The 12,212-nt window shown below is 35.6% G+C and overlaps 1 protein-coding gene across 1 annotated transcript; it reads left to right on the forward strand.

Moving 5' to 3' along the window:
* The first annotated feature begins 9,331 nt into the window (after positions 1-9,331).
* On the forward strand, positions 9,332-12,153 carry LOC124160483. The gene is made up of 3 exons (XM_046536336.1): positions 9,332-9,966; positions 10,081-10,148; positions 12,103-12,153. The coding sequence occupies exons 1-3, from the start codon at positions 9,426-9,428 to the stop codon at positions 12,151-12,153; spliced, it is 660 nt and encodes a 219-aa protein (XP_046392292.1). The 5' UTR covers positions 9,332-9,425.
* Positions 12,154-12,212: the final 59 nt, after the last annotated feature.

Consider the following 12,212-nt stretch of genomic DNA (forward strand, 5'->3'; position numbering starts at 1 on the left):
GAATGCAATGAATATGGAGTTTTCAGAAGGATAGAGATTTTAGCACTACAGGGAAAGTAATGTGAGGTGGTGTTGTCGTTGCTGTGAATAAATAATTCCATTCAGAAACAATGGAGGAGTTTGATGATGCCTTTGATTGTGTCTATGAGAGAGAGAGAGAGTATGTGTGATTATCACAAGGTGGCTTTATGCGTGTTGTGTATTTTCCACCTAAACGTACATTCAGTTGCACAAGTCATTTTATAATACGTTATTAATGGTTCCTGTGGTCGATAATGACTTATTAATTGCGGATGATTTTAATAGTCCTATTCCTAGTTATATTAGGTACATCAGATGGGTATGGTTTTGAACTCGTAAAGGAACTGTATTTATTCTAATTCTTCTAATGGATGCTGTACAAATAAATAAATTTGTCAATAGTAGGGGGAAACTACTTCATTTAATTGCAAAAAATGCTGATTCCGTTGAATTAGAGAGTGAGAGGTTAGGATGCAGTAGTTCCATTAGATAGCTATCATCCTTCGAGAGAGAGGTTTCGAGAGATAAAGAGTCTTATAATTTTAAGAAGGGGAATTAGATGAAAGTGTACAAGGAATTAGAAGATGAAAACAGGAAAATTTTGATTCTTTTGGATTCTTGTTGTATTGCTTTTAAAAAATAGCATATGAGGTTATGGACACCTAAATGTAGAAGATACCGGCATAGATATCACAGGTGATATGATAAGGATATCATTAAGAAATTAAGATCTGATGATAGGTATAGGAAAAAAATACAGGCATGGCGACTCCCTAAATCATTACCACATGTTTACAAAGATGAGGGGCAGAAAGTGATTCAAGTGTTCACGATACAGCTTGGGATAGCAAAACATTTTGGGAATAGATTAATATAGGGAAGAGTGATGGGAATATTCCTTACAAAATGGTTTATGGGAGTAAGAAAGTGGAACCAGTTTCAGAGATTGCTGAATTATTAATTTACGTAAAATTGTAGGTTTTATCTTTTCCACAAGAAAATCTTTCTTTTCCGTAGAAATATTCAAATATGGTTTCGCTAGTAGTGGCCCAATGACGGCGTTGTGATTTCCCTATCCCACTCCTTCCATCCCTATCCCCTTTCCCTGGAGGCGTCGTCGGGCTCTCATCCCGGCGGCGTCTCCTATCCTTTTTCCTTCCCCTCCCTTCCCGAGGTGTGCGGGTGAAAAGTCTCGGACAAGGCCCTCACAAGTGTAACCAGGTGAGCCCGCCCTGGGTACTCGTTTAGTTTAAAATATTTGCAAAGCACTTTTCTTCCGTGTATGTCCTGATTGACATTTTGGATGAATAAAATTTAAAAATTTTTTGCCAAAGAATTTTAATTAAAACACGGCCATGGTTTCCACGTCTTCTGGTCTTACCGCCGAAACCAAGGATGTGTTTTGATTAAAACTTCTGTGGAAAAACAAAGTTTAAATTTAATCATCGAAAATGTTCAGCAAATTCCACGAAGTAACCCCGGAAACCACCAACCTTGTCCTAATGGTTGGCTGTGATAGCTGATTAAGAACAAAGGGTAACTGCCCTCGGTGGTCCACTATGCACAAGAAAGTCAGGAGTTTTGGGAGCAATAGGAAAGTTGAAGCCAAAATAGTCAGGAGGTGATGATAAGCCTGCATAGTAAAGGCATGTAAGGATATTTTGCTGGTCCTCTTTTGAATACGAAAGTAATCTCTGAAATGCACTGGACTGAAAACAATGGAATGGAATAATGAAATGCAATAAACTTTATAATTCCACATAAATTTAATACTGTACGACATAGGATTTCCCACCCAACTACGACAAGGCTCCAACGCGTTGCAACGTTGTGTTCATACTATGGGTTAACAGCCCGAAAAAAATAGCAATTTTAAATAAAAAAACTTATTTTATCCTATTCTAAAATAACGAGAAAAATCTTTTATTCATTTAGTTGATGGCACTTTATGTAGCATTTATAACACATGTTGAGCTTAAGAGCCTTTTACCATAGACCAGCCTGAAAGGTTGGTGACGAATAAATTTTTCTGATTTTTTAAAATAGACTCCTAATGGCGGCGCTAAATTCCTCTGTGAGCTAGTCTTTTAACACTTGCATAATTTTTCTGCTTAACATGCTTAGTAACTTTTCTTATAAACAATTTTAACTTTTCCTGGTGAATAATACTCAGGAATTCTCCTCGGGTTCTACACCAGGTTAATTCAGTCGTATTTGCCGACGTTTCGGAAAACGACTTGTCTTCCATTCTCAAGGCGTTAACTTACTGAATGTACAATTTCACGCAATTGATTGTGATTGAATTAACCTGGCGAAGAACCCGAGAAGAATTCCTGAACTCATGTATCTCATTCGGGGCCGGCCTTTGCCGTTATTTCCTCCTAATTATCCCACAACTATCATTTTTCATCACACCTTCGACGTGGCACGTCATCACCTGGGTCACGTGACACGTCGAATCTTAGGTCGTACACTATTCAGGTTATGTGGAATTCTTAAGGTTTTTTTACATTTCATAATGCTGAGCCGATTCCATGAAGTCACGCCCGTGGCTACGAATTATATAATTGAATGTCGCTATGCACGGCGCACGGGATCAGCTGAAGCCTGGCTGTTTACGTTCGGACCCTCTACGGGAAATCGCAGAAATTTCCTTCCTCATAGGAAATTTTTTCCTTTCTGTAGAAAAATTAAATTACGGTTTCGCTAGTGGTTGGTCCCTCCCGCCTCTGCGACGGTGCGGGATTCCTCTTCCCTTCCCTTCCAACCCTATCCTATCCCAGGAAGCGTCGTCGGGCTCCTATCGCGGCGCCTCCTTCCTTTTTCCTACCTTGTTCTCCCCCTTCTGTGGTGCAGAGGTGAAAAGCGAAAGCTTATAGACCCTGCCCCGAGAGTATAACCCCGCGAGCCCATCCTGGAGTCTCGTTTCCACTGTTTATTATTATTATTATTATTATTACTCATTACTGCAAGTAGACTATTGCCTGGTGGCAGCATTAGAACATATGAATAACAAATGTGTACATACAAAATTTCTATCTAATACAAAGTTTAGAAACAGAAAAGACACCCATGGTAAAAATAATACTTTAATTCTAATCTCATACTACTAATAATTTAACCCAATAATTGTCCCAATTAACCAATTTCAAACTATCCATTAAATACATTAATTCTAATATAATACAACTAAAAAGTGAACATCGACCCAATTAACCCAACTTCACACTCTCCATTTCAAACCACTATGTAATTAATGAATAAGTGATGAACACGTCTTCCTAAAAATTTTCGCATTTGCAAGGAAGATCTTTCATTTCAAGATCAGTTTACATTCGGACCATCCAAAAATTGCAGTCTCCTATGAGTTTTAATTGAGAAAATTAGAGTGAAAGTATAGCGCATTTTGAGGTAAAAAATCTATTGCATGGAATACAAGTAATTCGTTTTCCATTTCGCAAATTTCTTTCTCTATCGAAATTTTTGAGCTAAGAAAATAAATATTACCCCGAAATTACGCGATTTCCCACAAACTTGAGTGCAACTCTGCAGGTCCTCGGTCTAAGATGGCTAGATTCGCAATTTATTGGCATTATTTGGGGTGGCGGTATCAGAGTTACATTTTTTTATGAGTTAAGTATATAAAAATCAGTGCACTGAAAATAAGAACAGTGCTTATAAAGATCTTTGCGTTGCTATGAAAGGTGTGTTCGTAATAGCTCAAAGAATCTAAATCTAGAACGTTGCCCCCGAGTTACTTCCGGCTCCCAGCCTAATTTGTGCATATTCTATGTGCAAATCTATGCGTACTATCCCTCTCTTTACTCCTATTATGATATCCAATCGATTAAATTGACACGCGGTACTACAGACTCTTTCATCATAACTTCATCAATTCACTTCCTCAAATTGACTACCATTCGGCCATCACGTTAGTTTCTCTAATTACCTCCCCTTCCAGATTCAATAATTATACTGTGATTGAAACCTGATAATTCACAAGCATTTCGAACCTTGATCCCCTCAAATTAAACGCCTCCCCGACACAAAGTAATTTTTTTCAACGCACTAAGATATGGAAAAACGTCAGTTAACTTGATCACCCGAAGCGGTCCCCAGATACTATTGATTTACAAGCTTTATCTTTGTTGGTTTCAAATGACCAGGGCACTTCAAGCAGAGCGAATGATTAGATTTGTTTTGAAGGATAATTCTCAAGTGGAGCTGATAAAGATTTCCGCGTTCGATAAATGTTAATTAATCAAAAAATTGACTTTAATTCTGTTCTGGAATGATTTCATTGATTGGCTACTCAAAAATTGTCCAATTTGAGGAAATGTCATTTATTCACAATGATATTTCATCTCCTCAGCGTTTATATTAATGAACCGTGGTTTCTCCTGAATTCCTCGAAGAAGAAGCGGCAAAAAGATTGGCAGATAGTAGAACTTAATTGCTTTCGCGATAATGAAAACAGATCATTCTTTTTTGTCTTATCTCTGATAATATAACTAAATGAGATCCACGAACCCATAAAACAGGTTTTTATCTACTAATGGAAAACACGTTGATTGAAATTCTACGTGCTTTAGTACTTACTACGGATTTCCAATCGTATATTTAAGTATTCAAGACGTAAAAATTGAAGAGGAGGAACGAGGAATAGTGTAGTAAAAAGCAGATATGGAGCATGCACTATACACTAACACCATATTAGTACTCTTGAATATGCACATCTCCAGACATTACAGAAGAACCAATAGGAGAGGCCACGTGACCGCGTAATGAGGCACAGTAATTGTGTAAGAAATGCAATGGATGTAAAGATTGAATAGCTAGTCCGCCGAGGAAAAACAAAGAGTTATTACTTTAAGGAGACGAAGAAAGACATATTGAAGAAGTTCAGGGAACTGAAGGTGTAGCTTAGTAAAGAATGAAATGAGGGCATCAAATCTGAATATTGTAGTACTATAAATGAAGAAGACTAGAGATTTCTCGAGCCTCTTCACTAGCATACAAGGATAGAAAATCATTATTATTAAAAAAAGCACCAATTCTACCAATGAATGTAGGTTTCTATGGAGTTTTTAAGAAGTTTTCTGGACGTCTCCCCTAACTTTATGGACCGACCTCATCAATTTACAATAAGACCCTTTCATTCTATCTATAACAAAATCCTATTCTATGCCTCCCTCTACCTCGTTTACCCAACATTCTACCCTGCACCGCTGTTCTCCACATCCCCTCCTCGCTTAGCACTCGCTCCATCCTTACCTTATGTCTCCTCTCTATCTCATCCAGAAGCTCTTCTCCTCACCCACCATGTCCAGCACTTCGTCGTTTCTCCTCCTCTCCGTCCACTTCACCTTTTCAATTCTCCTCCACACCCACATCTCGAATGACTCCGAAGGCATCAAATCTAAACACTGTAGTACTACAAATCAGTGGCATAACTATGGGGGGGATAGATCCCCCCCTCAAAGTCTCAGAGAAACAAAAACAATATTTAAAACTATTGTCTAGTTTTGATATATAATGACTGTATCTGCTTTAAGTTAAATTTTAAGTGATAAAATGATGAAAAATGTATTTCCAGACGTGATTTTTCTAAAATTTTCCCAGATCCCCCGTTTCCTGGGGGTGGGAGTCACCCTCCCAAGCTCCCTCATCCCCCCAAAGCATATTCCTAGTTACGTCACTGCAATAAATGAATATAGGACTAAATAATGCTCTAGACTTTTCAATAGCCTACGAGACAGTAAAATATAATTTTTAAATCTCCGTTTTCATTACAAATAATCATTTCATAGCGTTCTCTTTTTAAAAAACTAATTTTCAATGGTTTATGTGCGTGCCGTATTCTCAAAACAGCCCTTTACATTATAAAAAAAATTTACGGCGCGGCGTAACGAGTACGAGTGTTTCAACCGCTGGGTTCACGTATACAACTCGAAAAAAATTATTGTTTAAAACGTCTAAAAATTGTTTTTTGTTCGATCAGAAAGTAACGAGAAAAATATTTATCCATTGAGTTAATACATAGCACTTTATGTGTCATTTCTTACTATTGGAGCCCTTATTGGCTTTTTTCCCTAGACCTCCGTGAACGAATTAATATTAATTACATTTTAACGGCTATTAACGAATATATTTATCTAATTTTTTAAAAAGAGATCTAAACGCAGAGAGGAATTCCTCTGTGAGCTAGTCTTTTGACACTAAAATAATTTTTGTTCTACATGCTTAGTAACTTTCCTTATGTATCTTATTCGGGGCCGGCCTTTGCCGTTATTTCCACCTTACTGTCCTACAACTATAATTTTTCATCGTACCCTCAACGTGGCACGTCATCACCTGGGTCACGTGACACGTCGAATTCTAGGTCGCACAGTATTAAATTTATGTGGAATTATTAAGGTTTTAAATGTCAGTTGATTCCTTAAATTCACGCCCCTCTTTATCTATCTATTTATATCTTATTTATAATATCACCTCCCTTTTTTACTTTTTTAACCGAAAATGTTCCCTCAACACGCTGGACAAATCCTAGCTTCTTTAGGGTTTTGACGCAAATATTTCTTATATGTGTTCCCTACGATTGGCACAAAAAGCGTGACCATTATGTGTGCGAATATTTCGACCGCTCCTAGCCATACAGTGGTATCTCGAAAAATCGTTCCATGTACATAGTCGTATCATAAATTTTCACTCCAGAAAATCGTATCTTTAAAATTTGAGCCACATAATCGTATCTGAAATTTCGTCCATAAAATCGTATCTTAGAATACCAGTCCACATAATCGTATCTCGGGAAATCATTCCATATAGCAGTATATCGGCAATAATTCTTTTTTCTTTTCGAGAATTGGATTTTTCCCTTACTGAAAAAACAAGCGAATTTCTAAAATGTACAATTGTCAGCTTTTACAGAGCCCAGCCTGGTGTTTGCTTCTGTAAACAGGTGTCCGTGATTCTAGCTTTGAACGCCCGTGGCAATTATTATCATATAGTCCGGCAAATGAAGGTCATAAAAGTGAAAAACCTTGCAATTTTTTCAAACTGAATCGATTTGCTCAAAAATTTGGGATTAGACTATTATACCCCCTACTTCAAAATCTATATTATATCGAAGGGCGCCTTTTATTTTTTAGGGGTGAAAACTACCCCTAAAAGCTAAAACTTAAAAAATTATATTTTAAAGCTAAATACGGGTAAAATTTAGTTTAAATTATTTGTATAATTATTTTTTTTGTTTGGAAAATAATTTTAAGGCTTTTCAACCCATAATAATCAACCCTTATTCGTGGTTAATGTAAAAAAACCATTTATTTTTATATTTATATTATTATATATTTTATATATTATATATTTATATTATTATATATTATATATTTTATATTTATATTATATTTATTATATATAATAATTTATATTTTTATTTACCATAAAAATATAAATTATTTATCACATTGTATCTTCTTATTCACTTTCTTACTCCTTTTATTATGTATTCACTTTTTTCTCTCATGATTTTAATCACAGCACAGAAAAGATGTAGCAATAGGATAAACAGAACAAACTTCGTCATGGAAACATAAAAAAATAAATGTACATTTATGTAGTCATTACATGAAACACTATCAAACGGAGACTGTATGGCTTCCAGTCTTCCCACCACATGCATGCACACAGGTCACTGTGAGCGAGAGCACACATACTCACATAATATGTGTATATACACATCTTATGGGTATCTGTGTTTATTTTGTAGCAAATTTGAGTGTATCGTTAGCTTCGAACGTAAAGTACACAAAGTATACTGATTATGAGGAATGTTATGCTCTGAATTGTGGATTTCGAATTTTTCGAAAATAAATTTGATTGGTATTTCAAATATAGCTCCTTTATTTTTTATGATAGAAAGTTCATTTAAATAATATTTTTTAGGGTTTTTACTGACTACGAGGTCATGTGAATTAAATTTTTTTCGAGTCTTTAATTTTGAAACGGGAGGGATTTAAGGGTTTAAATAAGGTGGAGCTCCCTTGGAAATAGAGGTTTTAATTATCAATATCTCACCAAATATTTATTGTATAGAAAATTAAAACACACCAAAATATTTAAAAATAAAGAAGCTTCAATGTATTACTCTAGCATTTGTTTCATATCTCCAGTTTTTTTGGAGTTATTTTGAAAAAAGAGCATTTTTAACGAAATTGTAGAAAATGGCTTATCACTTTTTCCTCCAATTTTTTCCAAATTTAGGATTGTAAATTAAACAAACTTCTAGAATCAATAAACAATACTTAAATAAAGAGAAATTCTGAAGGGAATTGATCAATTTTGACTAGTGTGGTAATAAGGAGTTGTTTTCACTGATTTTCGTAGAAAAAAGCTGATCTTATTTTTAATTATAACTCGCTCAAATTTCATGGTAAAATATTTTTTTTTCTCATTTTGAGAAAGTTTTTTAAAAACACTTTTAAACAGATTGCATAAGTTTTTCTCGAAAAATACATTTTTCCCGCTATTTGGTATTGAATCTTTCAAATTTAACGTATGAAAAACAATAGATAACCATCAACAAGTTGTAGCTCGGTCAGAATTGGTCATAAAGGAAATATAAAATAAGATTTTTATTTAATTTTTTACAAGCTACAGTTTTGTAACAAACTATTTCCTAAAAAATTTATACTTTTCAAGTTATTTGCCTATAATCGATTAAAATCGTTGAGTTTTTCGTCAAAAAACTGTTACTTTCAATCGCAAATAACTCGAAAAACATTTATTTTACGCAAAAAAATGAAAAGAACATTTTATTCTTAAATTCATTTTTCTATCGATTCCAGTGGTCAAAATATAATTAACATTTTCCACCCCCGAGATGGGGTGGAAACCACCCCCAGGGAAAAAGCGCCCAACGGCATGATATAGATTTTGATTCTTGGTATATTCCCTACTTATTGTGAAAATTTCAAGAAAATCGATTCAGTTTGAAAAAATTGCAAGCCAAAATGCTTCATTTCCTGGACTTATAATGTCCATCATAGAAACGACAACAATACTTCTCTGAATTGTAAATTATATCGTCCCTATAATAAAATATTGAATGTAAAAAAATATTTTCTATTATTTGGTAAGCCAAGGGTAAGCCAGAATTCGTAAGATTAGCTCAGTCTTTGCCGTCCAACGTTCAGTGAAAATTGATCTTTTTCAATACCCGATTAAACATGGATAATTATAGAGAGCATTTATCAAGCAGTAGATAAGTAAATTACAACTGAACCCCAAGAATTTTCTAATATTTAGCGATTTTTCAACCTTTCGACCTTTTATTCTTTAAAGCTTACGAGGCCACACAAGAAAGTGAATTTGGAATATTTAGTGAACTCCTTCAATCCTCGATGGAAACCCTCGATCCTGAACTTGTTGGTGTTGACCGATGTGAAATTTGGACCAATTTTGACGGATCCAGGAGCTTGGAGAACGACGTCAGTGGAATTTGTTCATACACAGGTCCTATTATAAGCGCTCCCAGGAACCCAGACAGCCCGGAAAGTAGTCTTCCAAGAAACAGTAGAATCTATGAATTTACAGAAACTGAGGTGAGTGATTCAGAGTGTTCAGATTATTCTGGTTCAAGTACATGTTCCGAAAAAAGTGAAGAGCAAGAGCTCGTCGCTGAGCTTAGTGTGAAGACAAATGGAAAAAGATCATATAATCCACCGACTAAATTGACGAGAAAGAGGCTATGCACACCTTCCAACTGGGAGAAAAATAAGGTCAAAAAACTCTGCAATTCCGGTCAAGAGTACATATCCCGGACAACAAACCAAAAAGTTGCTGCAAGGCAAGTTCAGCCGTCTTGCGGACCGACGTGCCGTTTCAAATGTGACACAAAAGTGACGGACGATCAGAGACAGACAATTTTTGACAAGTATTGGGGTCTAGCAGATCATACCGAACAATTAAAATATTTATCCAAACGTGTTCAAGAAACCTCGTTACAGTGCCCTCCCGATGCCCGCAAGAAATTTCATCGCGAATAAACATTTGAAGTCGATGGCTGTGCTCTGAAAATCTGCAAGAAAATGTTCCTCTCGACACTAGACATCAGTGAAACTTCCGTAAATACTATCTCACTTAATACCGCACAAGAGAATCTATGATTGATCTACGAGGGCACCACAATTTTAAAAAACCTGTGAGCAAAGAAAAAATTCAGACTGCTAAAGACCATATAAATGCACTTCCAAGACAACCGGCTCACTATACTAGAGCTACATCCAAGAAAGTTTTTTTTGGCGGAAGGAATCACCAGTGTGACTCAGTTACACAAATTATACCTGGATTGGATGAAAGAGCGCCGAAAAACCGAGAAAGAAACCGCAAGTTTGAGACAATATCGGGATATTTTCAACACGTGCTTCAATATCGTCTTTTTCAGGGCCAAGAAAGATCAATGTGATTTTTGCAACGAATTCGCCTCCTCGACCGATGCTGAAAAAGAGCACCTGAAGGATAAGTATACGACACATCAGCTGAACAAAAAATACCTCCGTCAATTGAAAGAAAAAGATAGAGAGGAAGGGCTAAAGCCGGGTAAAATCGCGGTTTGTGGCTATGATTTACAGAAAGTTCTCCAGACACCAAAAGGGGATACAAATGCTTTCTATAATAAAAGAAAGCTTAACGTGTATAACTTTTCAATCTTCGATATATCGAAGCTTGAAGGCTGTTGTTATTTATGGACAGAGAATGAGGCTTTAAGGGGTTCAAATGAAATCGCTACATTTGTCTTTGACTACATCTCAAAGAAGGTGACTCAAGGCATTCGGGATTTCCGGTTCTACTCAGATAATTGCTCCGGTCAAAATCGGAACAAAACCATATTCAGTATGTACGTGTATGCTGCAGAAAAATTCCGCATAAAAATCACCCATCGTTTTCTCGAGAAGGGACATACCCAAAACGAGGGTGACTCAATGCATGCCTTGATTGAGACAATTGCTCGAAATAAAAATATTTTTGCTCCATGCTACTGGGAGGAAATAATTCAGACGGCAAAACAGCACGGCAAACCTTATATGCTAACTACGGTAACATCAAACATGATTAAAGATTTCAAGAATCTAGCACAAAATTATAACTGGACCAAGAATATTGAGAGAAAGAAGTTCCTTATTTCGGAAGTAAAAGAAATTATTTTTGATAAAAGATGTATCACTTCAATTCGCTATAGGGTCTGTCTCAGTCAGGAAAAGCAAGAAACCATTGTCATTGGAAAAAAGAGGGGAATTAGTGCCTATGACTTGAAGAAATGTTATTCGTCAGACGTTGGAATTTCACGTGCAAAAAAATTGGATCTACTAGAACTATGCCGCAAAAAAGCTATTCCCCAAAAGTACCATGAATATTACGAATCTCTAAAAGAAAAAGTTGCGAACGAGACTGACGAAGAAAATGACACACGAGAAAATTTGTGACCCCTCGATTTGAATTTTACTAAAATTTAATTTTAATGTTGTAATTATACTGTTGTTTTGATAATTCTTTCGTTCTTGCTATTGTTATATTTATTTTGGTTGTTATTGTTATTGTTGATGAAATGAACTAATAAACAGATTTGGAAAATTACATTAATTATAAATATTTTCAGAAGATCCTAACAATTCCCAACAAAATTGTGAAAATGTAGACCTTGAATCTAAAATGGAATTATTTCCCGAGATACGATTATGTGGACTGGTATTCTAAGATACGATTTTATGGACAAAATTTCAGATACGATTATATGGCTCAAATTTTAAAGATACGATTTTCTGGAGTGAAAATTTCTGATACGACTATATGGAACGATTTTTCGAGATACTACGATACTACTGTACGGCTAGGAGCGGTCGATTTGTATTCCCCTGTATTTCAAATTAAGTGAATATTTATGAAACTTTCGTGTCAAATGCTAGTTTAATAAATCATTAATTGCACGGACACATCGCACCATCACTAACTATGAGAATTCACAGGATGATCAACTATTTTGTTCCTTTTTAAGTGTAAGTTTGTATCTTATATTTTCAGCAATTACCATCAGTTTTTATGACGCCTTGCAGTGTCTATATGACCAAATGATAGAAATATCGATGACCAACAATGAAACAAAAGGGATAGAGTCATGATTACTTAGCGAT

The sequence above is a fragment of the Ischnura elegans genome, chromosome 6 (assembly GCF_921293095.1).
Source record: "Ischnura elegans chromosome 6, ioIscEleg1.1, whole genome shotgun sequence".
NCBI lineage: Eukaryota > Metazoa > Arthropoda > Insecta > Odonata > Coenagrionidae > Ischnura > Ischnura elegans.